Here is a 23,108-nt window from a genome sequence, read left to right as displayed (position 1 = left end):
TAAAATGCATTTTCTTAAATATTCCATGTAGTCTCTCAATATGAGGTGCATAAATAATTATATATGCATTAATAAACTAACATTAAGGTCATATATGGATGTGATTCCCAGGGAATTCACACACTGATAAAAAAATGTACGCCTTAAATACAGTGCAAGTCATTATGCATAAAAGTGTCTGCCAAATGTACAAAAAATGTTGTTTAGTACAAGCTTATTATATCACACTGCGGGAACACTGTGTCAACTTTCCATGTAAATTCCTTGTTGTAATACTTGAAAGCGAAGCCAAAACATCGATCCAATCACCGTCTCCATCACCCTTTCTTAAAATGATTAGGGGGCAAATGAACCCTGCAAGAAAGCACTAATCTCAAATTCCCGTACTGAGACAGAAAGACACACGGAACACCAATCCAGCGGTGCTGTTCTGTTGTCAGAGTCTTTCTAGCTGACTTTCACATATATATTTTTGCTACATTATGCAATGAAGCAGGAGAGATGATGTAAAGAGCATTCTGGGGATCACAAGATCCCCTCCCCCCGACTTCCCTCTGTGTGTCCCGAGGTTTTCTGTGATGTAGCTCTTGCATACGTAAGAGTGTATTCATAGCTTAAAACCAAGGCAGGACAGTGTGCGAGTTGGGATGTCACTAATGGACTCAATGTTTGGGGGCATATGTGTGTATAACAGAGAGGGAGTGGGTGTGTATGTGTATAAAAGCTTTTGGAGACAATATGTCCTCTCCGGCTCATGCAGTTTTAACCTTTAGGCATCTTATGTATATATATATACACACACACACACATACACACATACACAGTCCTCATAAGCTTTACCTCGTTCCCAAGGCACTATTTAGAATAGTGTATTTTGTGGCATATGTGTGTGAGTCATGAATAAATCAGATGAGAAGAGAGCTCAAAGTTTCATAAATAAAACATGGTGCTATACTTGCTATTATTATGTGGAATATATAAGGGAAGTCCTGCTCTATATCTGTAGATAAAAGGAGGTTTTGAAGTCTTGAGCTCCAGGCTAATGACATTTACACAGGTATGAATAATTAGTGATTGTTACTTCTTTTATATTTCTAAAAATACTAAAACATATGTCAAATCTAAAATGTACTATTAGATTGCTATTAAGAATCTAAAATTATTTGTAAAATATAGCGCAAAGCAGTACACAAAAGTACAATGGTACTTTGTTGTAATGCATAATGATACTAAATGATCTCCATACACACTGCTTATTTACAGGGTTCTCCATGTTTTCTAAAAATACTATTAAAATTACAAACCTAAAATCTAAAAAATACTATTAAATTACTATTAAACATATTACGTCTGAAATATAGTGCAAAATACTACACAAAACAGACTTCTGCTGTACAATTGCACTTTGATGTATTATGATACTAAATATTCTCCATATTCATACACTGTCTATCTGCATGGTTCTCCATGTTTTAAAATTTTTTTTACTTTTTATCTTAAAACAAAATTCTAAAAATAGTATTTACGGTTTAAATTTAAATTACTTCTAAAATATAGTGCAAAGTGGTACATAACAGTACAATTGCACTTTGATATACATGATCTTATTTACAGGGTTCTCCATGTTTTCTAAAAATACTATTAAAATTACAAACCTAAAATCTAAAAAATACTATTAAATTACTATTAAACATATTACGTCTTGCAAAATATGCAAAATACTACACAAAACAGACTTCTGCTGTACAATTGCACTTTGATGTATTATGATACTAAATATTCTCCATATTCATACACTGTCTATCTGCATGGTTCTCCATGTTTTTTAAACAAATATTTGACTTTTTATCTTAAACCAAAATTCTAAAAATAGTATTTACGGTTTAAATTTAAATTACTTCTAAAATATAGTGCAAAGTGGTACATAACAGTACAATTGCACTTTGATGTATATACATGATCCCCATATTCATACACTGCTTATTTACTTGGTTCTACAAGTTGTCTAAAAATACTTTTAAAATTTGAGCTTAAATCTAAAATCATTGTTAAATTACGATTAAAATTAAATATTACAAATTGCTTCAAAAATATAGTGCAAAGCAGTACACAAATTCTACATCAATGGCATTTTGATGTATATAGTAGTACTAAATTATCTCCATATTCATACACCGCTTATTCACATGGCTTCAATAGAATACCATGGTATTGCCATAATAGTACTGTTGTCCAAAAACATGACACTGGCACCAAGTTCAAAGGAGTTGTTTCTTGTTAATAGCTTTTCCCTCTCTTTCAAGATAAAGAAAAAGATCGCAAAAATGACAACAGTACAAGCTTGTCTATACAAACTCTCCAATACCCATGTGTGTGTGACATCTGGGATGAATGCCAAGGTTGTTAAGGGAGCGAGAGAAAGAGACTGAAGGCTTATGTAATATACTCTCTCCTGAGAAAGAGACTCATCACACAGCTCCGTGCCAATGGAGGAATCATCAACATGCTCACATAAACCACGTAGAAATAGGTCATATTGAAATCTGGCCACTGTACGGTTCTGGTTGTGGGCCAAAACTAGTGTGGATCTTGTGGAACACACCTTTCTTCAAATGGCCTTACACTGTGTGCACTTGTAACAGAGTTCAGTAAACCAGCCATCTGTTTCAATTCAGACAAACAGATGATAATGTCAACATGACAGTCATTCCCAGACAAGAAAAACATTTCAAAGCACAGAGAGGGCAATAAACAAACTCTGGATCATGTGGTTTTATTCTTCGTAATACATTATTGCCATTGCATAACAACCCTGGGAGTGCATCCCGCAGCGATGCGATGGAATGCTGCATGCTGATTGGTTGAGGACAGAAGAAGTAAACAGACTAATGTATATGTGGGCCAAAACTAGTGTGGATCTTGTGGAACACACCTTTCTTCAAATGGCCTTACACTGTGTGCACTTGTAACAGAGTTCAGTAAACCAGCCATCTGTTTCAATTCAGACAAACAGATGATAATGTCAACATGACAGTCATTCCCAGACAAGAAAAACATTTCAAAGCGCAGAGAGGGCAATAAACAAACTTTGTGGATCATGTGGTTTTATTCTTCGTAATACATTATTGCCATTGCATAACAACCCTGGGAGTGCATCCCGCAGCGATGCGATGGAATGCTGCATGCTGATTGGTTGAGGACAGAAGAAGTAAACAGACAAGCTAATGTATATCAATCAATGTGCTGCATATGCTGTTAAAAGTTCAACTTTGTAACTTTGTCTCCATAAATCTACATCAGCAAGTTGTGCACTGTGCCTCACCTGCATGATTAAGCTTGTAAGTTGTTTTATCACCAAAATTATAACAACAACATAAATGCAGCAGTCCTATTGTTTTAGTTGTGTTTTATGGTGAGAGTGCCCCGTAATGCAGTGGTAGACTAGCACACACAAAAATCAGAGCAGAGATGGAAGTTTTGTTAGTCATGTTTTCTTCAAAGTCTTGCTGTTGTGCGTCACAATATTCTCTAGCAGATTTTAAACATTAAGATCTTTATTAAGATATTTTTCAGGTGTTCCTCATTTGTGAGTCGCTTTGTGTAACAGCAAATGCTAAATAAATGTAAATGCGTAAACCTGGCCAATTTTGTACTAAATTAATTGAGCGACAGGGTGAAATGCAAGATATTGACAAACTTGTTTGAGAGGTTTTGCACACAGTGTGTTAATTACACTAAATTTAGACTAAATTGTCATCACATGTAAACATAGTAAGGCCCACAGATGGATACATTTAAAATTAAATTAACAACAAGATGGTTTAGAATGATTAACTACTTTTTATGTTTGATAGTGTAAAACATTTATTATGACATGAGCTCTTTCGAATCAAAACACAGTGGTTAGACACAATCTACCCAGTAGAGAGAGCCAAAACCTGCTGTGACGCTCAAGTGATCCGTTTTCTTATATATGTAATTTACATACTGACATGTATAGGGGGAAAAAAGAAAAGCGAGAGGTGGTGAGTGTTGGAAAAGACAATATGACACATCAGTTGCTGTCAGTCACGAATTGCCTATTTATTTTGCTCTTCCAGCTCATAACAGTAAGACGTGCACGACAGCTTCAACCAGTTTCCATGACAACTGGAGCCTCCTTGACTTTAGAAGGGAGAGACCACCTGTCAATCAAATACAGCATCCGCTCTACTAATAAGGTAATGCCTAATAGCTCAGAAAAAAATAACAAGGCACTAATGCTATTTCTCCTAAAAGTGCCACATCTAAAATGCATTTGCCCATTTAGGGTTTCACTACATAATCATAAACAGAATTACAGTGCATAGGTCAGTGCATGATACACTTACACACAGTTTGCTTTAAGTCATAATATTCCATTTCTCTTTTGTCAAAATAAATAGTAGTCTTAATAGGTCCAAAAGAGTTCAATTTTCTCACTAACATATTAAGATTGTGTCTGTTTTCTGCTCATCCTAATAATACTCGCAGTACAAGAGCACAAGAAAAAAATAATAACATCCAAACTCATGATAGTCCCAAATACCAGAAGCTCTTCAATAAAGCAAAACATATCTTTTTTAAGCACGCTCAAAAAAAAATCTTTTAGGGTTTACTGACACTGCATACAAGGCCAAATAATGACCTAAAGCTGCACTATTAACAAATCACCTGCCATAGGAAACTACAGCACTTCAGATGGTACTAAAAAAATACTCACAAACGTGCAGTACTGATATCTATTAAGGGTTTATTTCCTGTCAGTGTTGCTAATGAATGTCAAGTTTTCTTGAGATGTTCGAACATTCTTTGTCTGTGTATGTACATGCTTGTGTATTAAAATACAAAACGGGGAAAAAATGCTTTTGGTTTTCTGATACCACTAAAAAATGGGGTATGGTCAATCAATCACACAAATGTACCAAATGCAAGAAAAAAAAAGAACAAAACATTAATTATAGAACAGCACTGGATTTATCTGCAATGAAACACAAAGGTTGATTCATTCTTAAGAGCTGAATATTCACACTGGTAAAAATGGTAAGTACATTAATCTGACTTTGGCATTCTATTCGAGCCGTTCATGCCAGACTGGGGAGAGAGGTGTTGTAATAATGTAAAATATGTGTTTTTTGTCGAACAACCTAGTATGAGAGCCTGTTCTAGTACACCCCCAAAACAAAATCAAGACTTTGTAAAAGAGCATAATAGGACCCCTTTAAAAAGTATTTGTTCAAACTGAGTTTGATACTTGAACAAAGTTCTAAGATGATATTGGTTTCAATGTGCTAATGAAGGTTTTCATTCTTATGCTAAAATAAGTCATTTATAGGTTGTCATCTTTTTGCAAATATACCTAAAACATATCCAAAACCAAACCAAATGGATCAATTTCAATAGCAATACCTGGCTACATAAATGCAAAGCAATATGGCATCTATATATAGACAGCACCTGCTGAGTAATGCTGTAACAAATACAGGTACAAATACACGTCTTCTTAAACTCATAGAAACTAAAACATAGCCCCAAAACTACACAGTACATCACAAAAGAATACAATAGCTTATCCGGCAGTAACAGCAACTAGTGTGTGTGAGTGGGATACAATTCAAGACTGTCAGTAAACATCCAGCATCGTCTTTGGTGACGAGACTTGTCTATTTGTATTATTGTTTTACTTGGAGTGGGAGAGCTTGTTTATAATTTGGGTGGTGCAGGGGTGAAGCCACCCTCAAGTTCCCTCCGGTTCTTTATGGGAATTTCTCGATGGTCTGCCGATTGCTCAGAGCGAAGGTGGGGCACACCTTGAGTGACCCCGACAGGTCGATTCTTCCACTGCATACCTGTAGGGGGGTAACTGCAGGGGTAAAGCGCATCGCCTCCCCCAAACAAAATCTCCCCGTCACCATCGGCTCTAGCGGATCCAGGGAGGTTACGATTACGGCAGTTGTTCTTTAGGGGGAGATGTGAAGGTCTTACAGTTGACTGGCCAACGTGTGGCAACTTAGCTCCTTGCTGAGAAGAGTTGGAGGACTCAAAACTCCGCCCATAGCCCCGCCTCCAACTATCAACAGCGACCCCGCAGGGCTGTCGCGGTAATGCCGTATCACTACAATCAGCAGTCCTACGCTGTGAAAACACAGAGTCACAGTTGGTGTAAAGCTCACTTGTCTGAAACTCCAGACTGTCCGTGTCAAGGGAGCGACTGCGACGGTTTAGCGCTAATGGGGCAGGGACGGGAGGACAAGGTCGACCCAAACTGAGGTGGCGAGGAAGGCTAGCAATGCCCCAAGCGTTACTGAGCAAGAGACTTTGTTCGTAGGCATCAATAGTACGCTGGTCACACTCAGCAAAGGCGTCTTGCTGAAGGTAACAGCCATCATCCTCGAAGGGTTCGTAAGGAGACGCTAACTCTTCCTCCTCCTCAACAAGCTCGGTCTGCTGCTCACATTCACCCTCATTCTCCATGTCGACCACGTCGAACGTGACAATGGCGGGCAGGGCACTCAGACTCGGCCCTAAAGGAGAATTCGACTCTGAGCCATCAAGACTCTCAGTTGAGTTGCGGTAAAGCCGGGTGTTCTTTGTGAAATCTACGAGTGCTTGGGAGAAGCAGACCATCAGCTCTTCTTGAGATTGACTGCAGCCTCTGATGGGTACTAATGGGCTCTGATCCTCAGATTGAGGCTGCCGTCTGGTTGTCTCAGCGACATGTGGACTAAACCCTGAATCGGCAAACAATGGAGTCCCCTGGATCTGACCCCTGCTGAGAGGGACTGGCTCTTTTACAGCTTGGGATCTCGGTGGTGATTGGGGATTGCACTGATTCATGGCTTCTTCCAAAACCATCTTACCGTTGCCTGCAGAAAGGCTTGATTCATCATAGAAGCAGTCTGTGTGGAACAGAAGCTGATCTTTGGATGGGCTTCTGAGATTCTGGAGCTCGCAGCACAGAAGGACATGCTGGATCTTGCTCAGACGCTCCTCCTCCGTCTCCATTGTTCCTGTCTCTAGGGCAGAGGATGCCAGGGCGTACAGAGGGTTTGTTGGACTCTTATCTGCACCAACAAATGAATGGGCATCCTTGGGAGGAAGAGCAGGGCTGAGTAGACGATCGTCAGGTTCAAAAAGTTCATAAAGGGCATCACCACTGTAGCTGTCCCGTGGAAGCCTTTCCTGGTGTGGACGCTCTCTACTCTCCTCCTCCATACCTGGCGTGGTGGAGTCATAGTATCCCTCATCGCTGTTGGGAACCGACTCCTGCCGATCGCTCTGTGGGCTCAAGAGGTCAACAGGAGTGAGGGCCGTTTCTGTGATTCCCAGTGGGCTGCTGTTGGAGGTGGCACGGATGGAGCTGATTTGCTGATCAGGAGTAAGTGAAGGGCTATCCGAGCCCATGTCTGAGGGGACATAGCAGACTTCATTACTAGTTTCAGATTCCCATAAACTCTGCAAGTAATCCGCGTCTATCTCATCGGGAGTTGCCATCTCTTCCCCTCCACCTTGATACGTGACAAAACACGAGCTCCGTTTTCCTGCGTTTCGGCTGCCTCTCTCGGCAGACACAGAGCTCTCAGTGACACCGACATCATCCTGGTCTGCGATGATGTCTCCGCAACCTGTCAGTGAATCAAAGCTTTTCAATGACGAAACGTCACCGAAGATTAAGTTTTCAGAGGAGCAGGATACAGCAAAAGGCTCCCCGTCGGGAACATCCACATTCTGCTCAGCCAAACGGTCCAGTTCTGACTCGGCACACAAGAGTTGATGATATGTTGTCAGTCCTTCCCGTCTCGCATTTTTTATCTCCTCCCCCTTTTTATCCTCTTCTTTTGCTCTCTTCTTCTTATCCACCTCCACTCTGCTCCTCCTTTTCTCAGGCACTAGCATTACATCTTTCGTACATTCAGTGGCAGCCAATGGCAGTTCGCATTCACTGCCTGTGGATTGATTAGGCACATCTGGCACCAACTCTTCGCTACGGTCACTGACGCTCGACAGGGCACCAGGAACTGTTTCGGCATGGAAGCTTGAAGACATTTCATGTGCCTCGCGCTTTTCTAGTTCAACATTTTTGTTTTTCCTGTATCTCCGAATGCTGCTGAAAAGCCCCCGAAGGCCTCTGCGCTGTCGTGGTAGAGACTGAGACTTCCCGTGATCCTCCTGTGATTTCTGAGGGTCACTGGAGGCACAAAACTCAAAGTCCCCTGAGGCCGCTTCACTGCTACCTCTGCCCAAATCTTCCCAGCATGCTCTGCTCACCCCATCGTATGTTTGGCTCTTCGTAACACCTGTTTTTGATGACCCCTTTCTTTGACTTCTGCCACGGCCACCGAAAAAGCTGGGCAGAACACAGATGCTCTTCCGACCACCAAAAAACCTGAAAGCCGTTTTCCGTATTTTCACGGAAGGGGGTGACTGAGGTTGAGGGCTGTCATGGGAAACAGAGTCTGACTGTGGACCCCCTTCTGCACCTACAACCTCACTTCCTGTGGCGGTCTCCATACTGACACAGATGACTGTGGCTAATGGAGCATGTCTGTAGTAAATACTCCACCCTGAGAGGCAGGCTGGAAGGTATGGGGACTGTGTTTATCAGACATCTTATACCTGTGAAAGAAACAGAAATTAAGACGCATCATTAGGAACAGTCAAAATACGAAAAAACTAAACTAAGGTACATGGTTATTAATAAACATTTACAATAACAATTTACTCAAACACTGAAAGTTGTATCTGTACATCTATGATGCCCGTTTGCACAAATGCCAAATATGACCTTGCAAAAAAGGTTTAAACTTTAAAGGAATAGTTCACCCAAAAATGAAAATGTCATCATTTACTCACTCGCATGTCATTCCAAACATGTATACGTTTCTTATGTTGAACACAAAAGAAGATATTTTGAAGAATGCTGGTAATCAAACAGTTGATGGTCTCCACTGACTTCTATAGTATTTCTTTCCTTACTATGGAAGTCAATGGGGACCAACAACTGTTTGATTCTTCAAAATTCTTCTAAATATCTTATTTTGTGTTTAACATAAGGGTGAACTATCCCTTTAAAGAATGAATTACTTTTTAGGGCTTTGTGATAGAACACAATATAACACAAAATATAATCCTGCCACCAACTAGGCTAAATCTCAGTTCGTCCTGAACTTACTCGGGTATACACACTGAAATTTGGTCTTTCAGTATCACTGTTTACTGCATAAAGCATATTAGAACGTCCCAACTTATTTAACCCAGGTACATTTGTGACCAAAATTTAGTTTTACAGGTCTAAACAGAGTTGTTGGTCTGTTTTAGTACCTTCAACTACAAAATGAAAGTGTAGACTCTGTTAGCTTGAGGCAGACATTTTTATATTGGAGTAAACAGTCAAACTGGTTTAATCAGAGTTTGTCCCTGTGAAATATTATGTCTGTGTCAAAGCTCCATATAAAAGACGCAAGTAATATCAGACAGAATTTAAAATGAACTACTATATTTGGTAAATATAAATATGTAAAGGGTCTATTACAGGGGAGTCCAAACTCAGTCCCTGAGGGCCACTGTCCTACAGAGTTTAGCTCCAACTTGCCTCAACACACTTGCCTGGATGTTTCTAGTATGACTATTAAGACCTTGATTTGCTGGTTCAGGTGTGTTTAATTGGGGTTGGAGCTAAACTCTGCAGGACAGTGGCCCTATAAGAGCAGGTTTGGACACACCTGGTCTATTATGAATAAATTAATAACATTCATTGAGCTCATTTAGACCATGTTCACAAGTAAAAATGGTCACAATGATGAGAAAACACAAAGCCCAAACGATTCACCATTATAAAATGTTTATGAAGGTTTTTCCATTAAATGAAATAAACCAATAATAAATGCATGTTCTATTTTTTTAAGTTTTACCCACAATTATATTTGTAAAACAATACCATATGATACTTACCTGTTACCTTATCATGTTTTAATGAGAATTTGCATTGTTGTATTCACACTGGTTACAGCTATCACCAAGAATAAAATTTTCTATCATGCAGTTTATCACTGGGCTATGTACTACTGAGTAAATTACATTTGCTCATTTAGGTGTGAATAATCTGAACTAAATTTGTTTTCTTAACCACAGAGGCAGAAAGGCTGACCTACAACAATACAAAAACAAAATCGATGACAGTACAGTTACAACCTGAATGAGTCCTTCAATGCAACACATAACGTGAGTGAAGTTCCGCTTGATTAAACCTACAATTAAAACAAAAGCTGACTGAAGCCAACGGGCCTGAACACTCACTGCATTGTGCATCATAAACAAAGGAGAAACACGTACAGATAGCGTGCAGTCCAAATAACTACACCCCATGGACCAGTTACACCAATTACTGCACTGAAAATGTTACTGGCATCGAATAGAACTTCTATCAAAAGACTAACTTACACGCAGTATTCCCAGCTGGACACCATCACTGCGAATGACGCGCGCTAGCCCAGACGCTAACCAGCTCGCGTCCGCTTCACTGATATACACATAACTTGCATACGCAAACAGCGGTTTATGCGCGTACACTCACGTACGTTAACAGTCAAATAGCGAATAATGCACACAGATAGAAACATTAACGATACTCGCCTTATTTTTCCATCTTTTCCGAACGCGCGTGCAGTGATGTGCTCTGTCCTCGCGCAGCGCTGCAGGAGCTCGCGACTGAGATTCACTTTGTTCATTGAGCGCTGAAGCGGCTGGCGGCGTTTCCGTGCTATGTGCATTTTGGGAAGTGTAGTACCATGTTGTGTCTACTTCAACGTACCGTCTTTCTTTGCATGCACTATAAAAAGCAGTGACAGGAAAAAAAAAGTAAGAGTTCAATTGTAAAGATAATAAAAGTCATAATAGCAATAGGTTATATAACCCTGCAATAAAATAAAATAATATACGCAATTAACACAATAAATGCTCTGTTGGAGATGTACACGAGGTGTAAACCAAATATGAGTTTTGCTGCAGCAGATACAAACCTGGCCAAAGCACCAGGGGTCCACAGAAAATTTGTGAGAAAGAAAAAATTACGATTTTACCCTGCGTATTTTAGCCAGGGGATGTCAAATGTAATATTTATTGTGAAAAGTACAATGACAAAAAGGCAATTATTTAATTTTGCAGCCTTTTTATTTTAGAAAACTGAAAATCTAAAAATAAAAGCTAATATTTAGCTAAGCTAAATATTCATAAATACTATAACAGCATATAAATAATGCTAAAATGACACTGGTCTAGTCTGTATTTGATAAGGTCCTGTGTGAATCTCCGCTCTTTTCAGCTAAATGTTACTTGGAGTTTTCCACATCAGTGCAATAATCCTTTTTTATGAAGTGGAAATAAATCTCTATATGGAAACTGGCACCTCAAACTATACCCCATAAATTTAAATACAGAGTAGACAACACGGATAAACATTATGATGTTCAGCTGTTCAATTTTATGAACTAACTAACAAGCCAGATGTTATTCATAGCAGAATTGTGTTTTCAGAATACACCTGCATATATACTGTATATCCAATTTAGCATAGACTGATATACTTTGTAATCCTCAGGCAAGATACTTCAATACCTCTGCTATAAATCCTTCTGAGGACTTGCTCTGGAGCTGATGAAGTCTTTAACCTCACAGGAACAAAATGATATCCATTACATGTTATCTGCACAATGGAGGATACACAACATTGCTGTATGACAATGCATAGTTCTAGAGCATTTACAGCAACACTTCTGGTAATATTACACAGTCGAATCTGAAAAAGATTACAGCTAATTCATTTATGTGGATGTTCAAGTTTAACACACTTCATATATGTAAACCAGGGTTGTTAGCAGTGTATCGGTCCATCTGTGAGTTTGCATACGAGTGAGTCCACGTCATTAGTCCAAATCTTCTGTCTGTTTCCTTCCCTCTAGATGTCTGTATGGTCTACCTGTCCAGTCTATGTGTGAGTGAATGAGTCTGTCCTTTAGTAAAGGCACAGTGGAGTGTAATCTGTTTTGTCAGTAAACCAGTGCACTCTTGTGTGGCTTGTGTTTGAGATAGTTGATGAGCCTGGGTGGAATCTCCAGAGAGTCCAAAGACTGAATCTTGTTCACCTGTATCAGATGTTTACGAATGGCCAATCTACACTGAGATGCCAGAGTCTTCGGGCACCCTGTGAAAAAGAGAGAATAAAAAAGTTCTTTAACAATGACAATCAGTGTTATTTTACTAATAGTTTTCATTCATTTGGAATTAGCTTTCATTTTTATTTTTTATTTAATTTTAGTTTGAGTATTATTATGTGCTTTTGTCATTTTGATTAGTTTTTGTTTTTAAAAAAAAATTCTATTTAACTTTAATTTATTTTCATTTAAGTTTTAGTTTTAGTACTTCATCTTAAAATGCATTTATTTCAGTTAGTTGCCAAGGCAAAACTTCTAATTTTACATTTAACTTAAACGTTCATTGTATATTTATATTTTATTTTCAGATTTATTTAAATAAAAAAAAAAGATATTTAATAGTTTTAATTAACAACACTTTGGAAGCTTGTTTCCGTAATGTTATAAATAAAAATAAAAAATGTAATTGCAAGTTTTTTTTTGTCTCACATTTTCCCCCCTTGCAATACTGAGTGTATATCTCACAATTCTCATTTTTTCTTGCAATTCTGAATTGTAAGATATAATATCTAAATTGCAAGGTAAAAACTCACAATTCTGAGAAAAACAACTCAGAATTCAGAGAAAATAAAAATCTGAATTGCGAGATGTAAACAAAGAATTGTGAAAAAAAGCTGACCTTTTTTGTGAGTTTATATCTTGCAATTCTGGGATTATACCTTGAAATTTTGACCTTTTTGTCTCAAAATTGCAAGGGGAAAAAAAACCTTTTAAAATGTTTTATTCCGTGGTAGAAACAGGTTTCCATACAACACTAATGGCAATAAAAAAAACAATGCTATAATACCACTAAAACTTCTCTCACCTCGCTCTTTCAGCAACAGCTCAACAGCTTCGTTCTGTTTGGTGCTCTTCTCTATAATGAGGGTCGGCAGGTAGACGTTTGCCCCAAAGTCAATGAGCAGTTGAATGTATTCGACTCCACAGCCGTGTCTCAAACACAATTCCAGGACCGTCTTCTGCTGCGTGGCTCTACCGTTCACCTTCTCTTCCGGGCTGTTATAGTTCGGATCTGCCCCATATAACAGCAACATTTTGAAGCAATCCAGGTGTCCATATATGGCTGACAGGTAAAGCGGCCCGCTGCACACAGCAACCCCTGAGGCCCACAGCGTCACCTTTGGCCTGGCGTTGACCTCCACCCCGTGCTGTAGCAGCTGGCGGAGGATCTCGGGGTCGCCCTCTCGGGCAGCGGTGAGCACGGGCGAGCTGTTGTTCAGGTGGCTTCCATTCGGATTAGCTCCGGCACGGAGAAGCGCAATCACGCAGCTCAAGTAACGCCCGCACACAGCGGTGAAAAGAGGGGTCTGGGCTTTAACATCAAGGCGGTCTACATCTGCCCCATGGGCCAGGAGCAATTGCAGACACCTCAGGTGACCTACAGTGGAAAAAACTGCTGAGTTAAAAATGACTGCAAAGCCCTGCAGAGAGCGGTGTGCTTAGTTGAGCGTATCTCAGGAACTGCTCTCCTCTCTCTGCAGGACATCTACCTCAGATGCTGTAAAAGTAGAGCCACAAAAATCTCCACAAAAGACTCCAATCACCCTGGTAACTCTCTGTTCACCCTGCTCCCATCTGAAAAGCGCTTCCGTAGTCTGATGGCCAAAACTGAGAGACTTAGGAGAAGCTTCTTCCCTCAGGGCATCAGGCTCCTAAACTCAGCCTCTTAACATCTACAGGACGTCATTAGCATACACTCACCACACTCGTTACTTGACATTGTCGCTGCACACAGCACTTTCTGATTTCGTTGTTGCTAGGTAACAACCTGCACTGTTGTACTTTCACCTCAAATTCTTCTCTGTACATACCTCAGCATATTCCTCACTTGTACATTCCTGTTTCATTCAAATATTTATTATATATTCTCCTAAGATTATTGTGTAATGTCCTGTACTTTCAGGCTCTTTATTTTATTTTGTACAGTCTTATTATCTTTATCTCCATGTTTATTACTTTCTTTGTCTTATACTTTGTCTAAATTTTGCACATTCTATGGAGCGGACCTGACTTACATTTCACTGCTGGTTATGTATCATATGTGACCCTGGACCACGAAACCAGTCATAAGGGTCCATTTTTTCAAATTGAGATTTATATAGATGTAAATAAGCTTTCCATGATGAATGGTTTGTTAAGATAGGACAATATTTGGCCGAGATACAACTATTTGAAAATCTGTAATCTGAGGGTGCAAAAAAATCAAAATATTGAGAAAATCACCTTTAAGTTGTCCAAATGAAGTCCTTAGCAATGCATATTACTAATCAAAAATTAAGTTTTGATATATTTACAGTAGGAAATGTACAAAATATCTTCATGGAACATGATCTTTACTTAATATCCTAATGATTTTTGGCATAAAAGAAAAATAATTTTGACTCATACAATGTATTGTTGGCTATTGCTACAAATATACCCGTGCTACTTATGACTGGTTTTGGGGTCCAGGGTCACATATATATATATAACTGAGTATGTGACAAATAAAATCTTGAATCTTGTGGTCGTGGTGGACAACAAACTCAGATGTGACACCATGGAAGGGTGACGCACGTACCTTTGGAAGCAGCCATGCGTAACGGTGTACCTGGGATCCCCCAACCGCTCTGCTGATTAATGCACTTCCTGTAGCATTCTTGTGACAGTAGCTCGGCCAGCAGGAAATGGTCATTTTTAGCCACAGCTCGGTTCAGCACCAGACTCTCAGCGGCTGCTTCATCCTCCTCCACTGGCCGCAGCTGGAGCATAGACGAGAACTGCAGAGAAAAATAAAAAGTTTATGCACAGATGAGGGCCTCTGCATGACAGTTGAAAATAACAGCAAATTAGTGAGCTGCCTATCTAGACCATGCCCAAAAATGCTGTCTAGGTATGCAGCTCACTAGCTTGTATTCAGGATGAATTGCACTCACTTCTTCATGACGTGAATTGTTGTGTTGCACTTTCAGTTCAGTTTTGCATTATAACAACAAATCAACCTTATATTGGGATATTATTGTTATTAATGAGTAAACTACGATTATATTAATGTAATATCTTTGACAGCGTTTATATTATTGGAATGCTTTGTCATGATGGACTTTATCTGTATTAGCTTTAACGACTACTAGCAAGCATACACGGTCAGTTAACCGGATATCAAACGAGATAAATCTCAAAAATACAAGCAAAACTAGACTTTTAAATGCTTTTATGCTAATAAACTCAGTTGAGAGTAACACTGGTCGCGTTCAAGCGGAAATTTATTCCCCGGCTATCTATCGGAGCTCGGTGTGTTTAACTCCAGTAACGTTATCTGTCACATAAATAACGCAGTTTGACTCGCTCCTTCTGACCTGCTGTCAAACAAACACGCATTTTAAGGTATACAATAAATATACATGAGCATATAGTAGGTATTTTAAATGTGTTTTCGCCTCAAGGACACTCACCGAGCTAATAACAAGCCAAACACCGGCGAGCAGCAAACAGCGGAAGCTGTTCCGTGTGCGACCAGAGGGGGCGCTGTGCGCCACTGGGATCCAGTCATACCTGTTTTGCGTAATGAGCGTTGTCCACAAACATAATGCAATATAATCGCATAACACAACGCACATTTGTTCACTAAAATTAATATTTATTTAAAACAAATTTAATGATGTACAAAAGAAGTACAAAACAGTGCAATGATCAAAACAAGCGTGTATAAAATGAGCTGAAGCAATTATTACACAGAGCAAAACTCTTCTCAGTTTTAAAAACAATAGATGTAATGTAACCACAGTCATTTTCAGTGGTATCCCTCTCATTTCTTATTTCAAAATTCCCTTTTGACTATTGCTGTACATTTAATAAAAAATAATAATAATGTAAACAAATGCTTCTCAATAAAGGAAGCATTTTTAAACATTGGTTTTGCGTTTCACATAGTAATAAAAAATTGTCTGGAGCTCCATAGCAGCCAGGGTTCAAAAAGTTGAATATTAGAACTAAAGTTGTCAAAACTTTTCCACATCCATGGGAAATAAACATCCAGTAGGCATCATTAAAAATAGTATTGCTTTGCAAAACTATATGCAATTTAAAAGGCTTATAACGTAAGTAATATTCCTAGAATATTTTTATGCGCATCAAATTATTTGTGTGGCATTAGAGTTTGGCTCAAACAATGTGGCATCCTATTGCAATCAATCAGCAGCACTTCAGCAGTGTTCCTTTTCATGCGAAATTAACAGCGTTTGCAATAAGGAACACCACAAAAATAATACTAAGCCCTTTGTGCAAAAAACTGATCATCAATTTGATCCATGTTTTAACAATATGTTCCCTTTATCAACATGAATTTCACATCAGCTGCTTGTGTGTCTGAATAAATCAGTATCAGAGTCTGACTACACAAGTGTTACTAAAAGAAAGACATTAAAAAACAGCCTATTGTACAATGAATAAGGCCACATTTGATCAGAACGACATTTAAACAAAATGTAGATGATTCTAAGTGCCTACGATTAAAGCATGTAGCTTCAATCCTCGTGGTCTGAAGGCCATCAAACACACTGAAGTCCACAAAAAACACAAAGAACATTGCAGAAATGCTCAGAACAGATATAACAGGGCATAAGGATCTACCCAGTGCTCGAGAAATCTAATAAACAGCAATATAAACAATCACAAACTGGTGTGCTGCAGCTTCAGCTGTGGAAACGGTACTTTATGCATCGTTTCAATAATCTGGACATTTGTTCTTTGGGGTCTCAGTCAAAATGTCTGTTCTGTTACTATGGAGACTCAAGAGGATTCTTGTACCTCCTCTTTGGAATGTTCTGTTTCCACAGAAACAGGTTTGTCCTCAGAGGAGGTCAGATCGTGTTCGGTGGCTCCTGGATCCGCCCCTTCTTTCTCATTGCACTTCTCAGCTCCTGGGCCCGCCTCCTCTGCGTCTCCATTAATTAAAGGAGCGCAGCTTCCATTTGATTGGACGACAGGAGCGGTGGGAGTCTTCTCGCTTGGACTGTCCTGTTCCGCAGGCGTGTTGATTGGTCCGGATGGATCGGGGAGAACTCCATCTGCAACAGCCAGCTGCTGTAAAGGGAGAAGAGAGAGACAGCGTCATATCAATCGAATACCTCTCCACACTGACAAAACTTCCACGAACCCACTTACTCGCTGCAATTCAGTCATGGTTCTCTCTCCTTCCACCTGCTTCTGTGTGAGGGAGAGCAGCTGGTCTAGAACAGACTGTTTTGGGTGCATGCCTCTGTCATAGTGGTTATACATCCCACACCAGAACCTGGGGAACATAAAGAAATACAAAAACTATTCAGTGAAATCAAATTGCTCTCCATAAAAATCTAATTACTTTGGTCTTACTAACAGAATTTTCTTAAGTGTCATCTTTAAGTGTTAGTCTGCCGTGACACAGCTGGTTTATTCATACTGTATGTTTAAGAGTGTATCCGTACTTGAAGTGCAGCGGTAAAGTGCTGGGTCTCAGAACTGTGCTCTCTAATGAACGCCGGTACAAGGGGTTTCGATACAGATGCTGGTTCTTCAGAAGATGTGGCCACAAGGAAAACGTCTTTTCATGCAACCTAAAACCCCACAAAGAACAGTGAAGCAAAGCATTTTAAAATCATTCAGTCATTGCATGTTTTTCATCTTTAATAATAAAGAATATTTGCTTTTCATTTTGAAGCATACACGTTCAATGCCGACTTCATCATTTTTATTTGTACATACATGTATGTTTGTGTGTGTACGTGCAGTCTTTCCTCACCTCATGTCCAGCCTCTCTTTCTGACAGTTGCCGATGAAGTTTCCATACTGGCAGGCGTAGACTTGATTGTGTATTTCTATTAGGTAACGTTCGTTGAACTCAAACACACAGGGCAATTGTTCAGACAGCTGCCACACACACTCCAGGAACTGGGTGAAGACCGGAGACACTTCTTTGGGGTCGGTGTCCAGATGGCCACACCTACAGCACAAACATATATACAAATGAACATGTGATGTCACAAAAAATTGACTTGGTATTGACCGTAATGGCTCACTATTAATAAAGTGAGCATTTTTATAGCATATATAAAAGGTAACTGTAATGTTTTACCATTTTAATATTCGCAATTCTTAATAATTATTGTTATTAATTATCTCTTAAAATGCTATTATTATTATTACAAATATATCTTATTTACATATTTGCAGTTATCGAAAGCCCTGATAATGTTTTGTGGGGTATTTATTAATACATGCAAGAACAGTGAAAGTTTTTACCTGTGACTGAATTTATGACCAAAAGAGATCCACTCCTTTTCTATTAAAACCTGTATAAAACAAAACAAATGTCAAATGATGAATTTCCCCAACAGCCTGCTTTCTTGTATACGATAAACAAATTCAACACAGTCAAGACCTTAAATTCTATTATTTTGCCATATTTCAGTCTGGGTGTTTGGGGTCAGTAAGATTTAAAAAATTAATTAATTAATACTTTCAGGTATTTAATGCAAGGACAGTGATGATGACTTTTATATTGTTGCAAAAACTTTCTATATCAAATAAATGCTGTTTGTTTAACTTTCTATTCATGTTCTTAAGCACCAAATCAGCATGTTAGAATGATTTCTGAAGACTGTAATGGCTGCTGAAAATTCAGCTTTTGCCATCACATAAATTACATTACAAAAAAAATATTTAAATATTAAAGTGTTAAATTTTACCAACCCCAAACCCATATATGGTATATAATAAGTTACACAGGAATAGTTAATGACTTAATTTGAGAAGCCATGACCTGCTCAACAGTGTGACATAAATGTGAGTGTGAACTAAGTTCACAGGAGTCCAGTGTTGAGGGTAGAGGTTATAGGTTACTGGGTCATTACCATGAGGCCTTTAATAGTTCTGTAGTATGGGTCCAGCAGTATGCAAGCCAAAGAGCACACCTGAGCCGTTCTGTCCCAACCATCAGAACAATGCACTAACACACTCGCCCTCTCATCACAGACAGCCTAGAACACAAACAAAATGACTGAGCTCATCATTGTTGATATACTCGTGTTGGTGGCTCTCTATGCAGTAATAGCATGGAGGTCAGTACCTTGGCGAGGAACACGCCTGCATCCATTACAGATTTGATGTGCCTCAGCCAGCCAGAGTTCTCCAGACCTGTCAGATAGTCACTCATGGAAGGAGACTTCATAGAGCACACTGGAAGAGCAAAGGTACAACCAACCATCATTTTATCTACTGATTTAAAAGGTACAGCCAACACTCAACTGAGCAACTTCCAGAAATAAACCTAATCAGCTACTGCATATACCAGTACTAATAAAAAAAAGAAAAAAAAGAGTGTTCTCTCACCCTCCAGCAATTTTTGTAGGCTGTTTCTCATGACGTGGATGTTTTCGATTCCTTGGAACTGGAACCTGATATTGGAGTAGTTGTCCTCATTCTCATAGCCTTTACCAGCTGCGCGGTTGGCCATTGCGTTCAACTGACAAAGACAAACACATGTACAAATGTATGCATATACACAGCTCCAGAGGGTCAGGTCAAGGTTTACGGTCTCCTAAATAATAGGGAAAGGAATGAAATGTTGTTTCTCCAGTTACACTGATGAAACATGAGATGGGCAACAATAAACAGAAGAGCATATTTAATATTTGCAATACGTACAAAAATAAGATTCATTCCATAACCTCACTCACCAAAACCTAATTATGACAAGAATTTAATGGTTAACTAGTCACTACATAAACCGAAGAGTAGCTGGGGTCAGAGGGCGAAAGATTACACATTCTCTTATGTGTCTCCTACATTCATGCCACAGCAGTTGGGGTTGAAAGTTTAAAGATAAACATTTTAAAAATCCCATTCTGGACGAGTCATCTTATGTATATAGAAAGGTTAAGGTTAAAGGTCACACCTTAGGCCGTGTGTCCACTACATATATAAAAGGGCAGTTGGAGTTCGCTTGGCTGATGGCCTGAAGCATCTGCTCGTCTTCCACACAGCGAGACGTCAAACCCGACAAAGGCTGACTGCAGCGACAGAGCGCAGCCTGCAAGACAGTAACACGAGATGCAAAGAAAAGTTAATGTTGTTGTTAGTGGCACAACTTTTTAACCATTCCCGTTTAAACCTACTTGTGCATTTATATGCCCCCAAATTGTAAAAATGCAATTAATAGTCTCTAGGTTAATCTGATTTAAATTAATCATTTAATTGGACTATTTTTATTCATTGCTTTGCAGTATTGAATAAAATATGTATATACTGTAGTTATAATTAGCTTTTCTTTTGACTCTATCTCTGGTGAATGTGATCAGTTTGTTGCCATGTATTTTGGGACTCCATTATCGGTGAAGGGTACATGCAATGTTACCTTAGAATTTGGCCAAACGTTTTAGAAGGCAGTATAATTAGGATGTCTACTGTTTGAAAAAGCCAGCCTGTCTGGATTTTGTCTAGGTAGGGTGCTCACTTAGTTGTGGAACAGAGCCATTATGTGTATTCATGATGTGCTTGTGCTTGTATACCTTAGTGTCTTTGTGATAGTAAGACAGAACAGGCAATCGCCCTCGGCTCCTAAACTTGGCACTGCCTGTTACTACCGCAACACTGGCATTTTTAGGGAGTCCTAGGATAGATGGATAAGTGCTACAGATCTATGTGAAAGAGAGACATTGAAAGATCCATGAGACAGAACAAAATATGAATTATAATTATAACATAACACAACTTATAAACAATTTAATTACAAATGTTTATCAAATAAAAAAAGAATATTCTGATCAAGTTTTGGGTGCATATACTACTGTTCAAAAGTTTGGAGTTGATAAGATTTGTTTTTGAAAGAAGTTGTCTTATGCTGTTCTGCATTTTTCTGATCAAAGTATTACTGTTTTACTGTGTTTGTGATGTATTGCTACAATTTAAAATAACTAAAGTTAAAGTTTTCCATTTGAATCTATTTTATCATTCTAATATGTTCATTTTGCGCTCAAGAAACAATTTTTATCATTATCAATGTTGAAAACAGTTGTGCTGCTTTATATTTTTCAGGATTCTTTGATGAATAGGAAGTTTGAAGAACAGCATTTATTTAAAATACAGTATTTTTTTTGTTGTTGTAATATTATAAATGTCTTCACTGTCAATGTTCATTTAATGCATTCTTGCTGAATAAAAGTATGAATTTCTTCAAAGAAAAACATCTTTTACCCCAAACTTTTGAAGGGTAGTATACGGGTGTTTGGTTGAAACTGTTTGTACTTAGAACATATTAATCATTGTGGTCAGTAGACAAAAAGAGTTAGGCTGATTATTGTGAAATGGTCCTAAACAGGAAGCATGAATACTAGATTGTCGAGTAATAGGAAGATGTCACCTCATAGTTCTTGTTGAGGTGGCTGATTTCCCAATATTCATTGGAGAGACCCATCCTGCTGAAGTCATTCGCCACACTGATGAATTCCCAACCCTGTCTCCTGTCCTCCTCGTTTTGGTGTGGATTACAGAGAAAGGCATACAGCTCCTCTTCTTTGACTGAAATTACACAAAAGCACAGTTAGAACCTGAGAGCAAACATGTGTGCAGTTGGGTCAGTCTGCAAAATATTACTACATTTTTCAGTATGAAATAAACATAACTGGAAGATTACTGGACTGGATACTAAATTTAAAAAAAAAAAAGTGTTGTTTGTCTAATTGGGCCAGTCATGTACTGTCACCATGTTCATTACTTATACCAGTGTTGTTAATGTTAACTAAAACAATAACAAATAACTTGACCTAATTGGAATAAAGTTGAAATTAAATAAAATATAAATATTAGACAAAAGCGTAAACTTAAAAACTTAAATAAAGGTCGCTTTGGATAAAAGCGTCTGCTAAATGACTAAATAAAAATAAAATAAAAATAAATAAATACAAATTATAAATATGCCCTTGGCAACTAACTGAAATAAAATGTTTAAGTTGAAGAGCACAAATTACTAAAAGTAAACATTAAATTAAAATATTGTTTCAACTATACTTGTGAGGACATTTGACTGGTCCTAACTAGTTAAAAGGCTTATAAATCAGCCAAAAGATGTTTTTAATTAAATCTAGTGTTCTGCACATGTTTCTGTGATGGGTAAGTTTAAGGGTAGTGGTTGGGTTAGGTGATAGAAAAAAAATCATTAACCTGATATAAAATCAAAGGAAGTCTATGCAATGTCCTCACTAAAGTAAGTTAGTGAAACAAACGTGTGTATGTGGTGTGCACCTGGTTGAGACAGGCGCAGAAGTGACTGAAAGACATCCTGACAATCTCTCTCTCTTTGGAACAGCAGATGAAGCAGCTGGAAGGTTTTACAGCGGATCAGGAGCGGACAACCGGATGCAGTTAATGGAAGCTTCTCTACCGACATGATGTGATGATGCAGCACCTTCAAACACATGCGATTGATACATCCACTGTTATCAGACATCTAGACATCTGTGTTTCTAAAAGATCCTACGGTAACACTTTATTGTTACACATGTTACATGTACTTATTATTGCAATAACAATAAATTATGCATAATTACATGCAAATATCCCTAATCCTAACCATAGTAAGTAGTTAATTAATATTACTCAGTACTTAAATGTATAATTACACTGTAACAAGGACATCTTAAAATAAAGTGTAACCGATCCTACAACAGATAAGTGGAAGACTATTACATATTCTGTTCCCACTGGCCTACATTACCCATGTTTCTGTGCGTGCGTTGTTATTAGTTTGTTCCACATAGATAAGGTGAGTAGCGGTCAAGTAGAGAGTGCCCAGAGCTGACTTCTTTTCAGGGTACGTGTTCAGTAGTTTCACATACTCCACCTGCAAAAAAAAAAAAAAAAACACAG

General features: G+C 38.5%; 3 protein-coding genes across 7 annotated transcripts in view; all 3 read right to left on the bottom strand.

Moving 5' to 3' along the window:
* Positions 1-5,202: 5,202 nt before the first annotated feature.
* LOC107746241 (APC membrane recruitment protein 1-like) lies at positions 5,203-10,528 on the bottom strand. 4 transcript variants are annotated; one of them, XM_016560368.1, is made up of 2 exons: positions 10,459-10,528; positions 5,203-8,634 (listed from the first exon to the last, which is right to left on the bottom strand). In XM_016560368.1, the coding sequence occupies exon 2, from the start codon at positions 8,527-8,529 to the stop codon at positions 5,722-5,724; it is 2,808 nt and encodes a 935-aa protein (XP_016415854.1). In that variant the 5' UTR covers positions 8,530-8,634; positions 10,459-10,528; the 3' UTR covers positions 5,203-5,721. The 4 variants fall into 4 exon arrangements, with proteins under 4 accessions (XP_016415854.1, XP_016415855.1, XP_016415856.1 ...); XM_016560369.1 differs by lacking the exon at positions 10,459-10,528 and adding an exon at positions 10,315-10,368; XM_016560370.1 differs by lacking the exon at positions 10,459-10,528 and adding an exon at positions 10,210-10,232.
* A 723-nt stretch (positions 10,529-11,251) lies between these two features.
* Positions 11,252-15,736, bottom strand: LOC107746240 (ankyrin repeat and SOCS box protein 12-like). 2 transcript variants are annotated; one of them, XM_016560366.1, is made up of 4 exons: positions 15,662-15,736; positions 14,788-14,986; positions 13,033-13,605; positions 11,252-12,217 (listed from the first exon to the last, which is right to left on the bottom strand). In XM_016560366.1, the coding sequence occupies exons 2-4, from the start codon at positions 14,975-14,977 to the stop codon at positions 12,063-12,065; spliced, it is 918 nt and encodes a 305-aa protein (XP_016415852.1). In that variant the 5' UTR covers positions 14,978-14,986; positions 15,662-15,736; the 3' UTR covers positions 11,252-12,062. The 2 variants fall into 2 exon arrangements, with proteins under 2 accessions (XP_016415852.1, XP_016415853.1); XM_016560367.1 differs by lacking the exon at positions 15,662-15,736 and adding an exon at positions 15,143-15,632.
* Positions 15,737-16,526: 790 nt separating this feature from the next.
* LOC107746239 (myotubularin-related protein 8-like) overlaps positions 16,527-23,108 on the bottom strand; it is an 8,528-nt gene continuing 1,946 nt past the window's right edge. Inside the window, exons 2-14 of the mRNA XM_016560365.1 lie at positions 22,957-23,082; positions 22,485-22,647; positions 21,604-21,761; positions 20,753-20,881; positions 20,140-20,274; positions 19,575-19,707; positions 19,312-19,421; positions 19,097-19,222; positions 18,486-18,535; positions 17,986-18,186; positions 17,672-17,800; positions 17,373-17,499; positions 16,527-17,291 (exon numbers count right to left, since the gene is read on the bottom strand). Of these exons, the coding sequence (XP_016415851.1) occupies positions 16,998-17,291; positions 17,373-17,499; positions 17,672-17,800; positions 17,986-18,186; positions 18,486-18,535; positions 19,097-19,222; positions 19,312-19,421; positions 19,575-19,707; positions 20,140-20,274; positions 20,753-20,881; positions 21,604-21,761; positions 22,485-22,647; positions 22,957-23,082 (1,881 nt within the window). The 3' untranslated portion in view covers positions 16,527-16,997. The remainder of the gene's footprint in view (positions 17,292-17,372; positions 17,500-17,671; positions 17,801-17,985; positions 18,187-18,485; positions 18,536-19,096; positions 19,223-19,311; positions 19,422-19,574; positions 19,708-20,139; positions 20,275-20,752; positions 20,882-21,603; positions 21,762-22,484; positions 22,648-22,956; positions 23,083-23,108) is intronic.

Source organism: Sinocyclocheilus rhinocerous, unplaced genomic scaffold (genome assembly GCF_001515625.1).
Source record: "Sinocyclocheilus rhinocerous isolate Xijiao unplaced genomic scaffold, SAMN03320098_v1.1 scaffold3060, whole genome shotgun sequence".
In the NCBI taxonomy this organism is placed as follows: domain Eukaryota; kingdom Metazoa; phylum Chordata; class Actinopteri; order Cypriniformes; family Cyprinidae; genus Sinocyclocheilus; species Sinocyclocheilus rhinocerous.
This window is presented reverse-complemented; position numbering and strand designations above follow the sequence as displayed.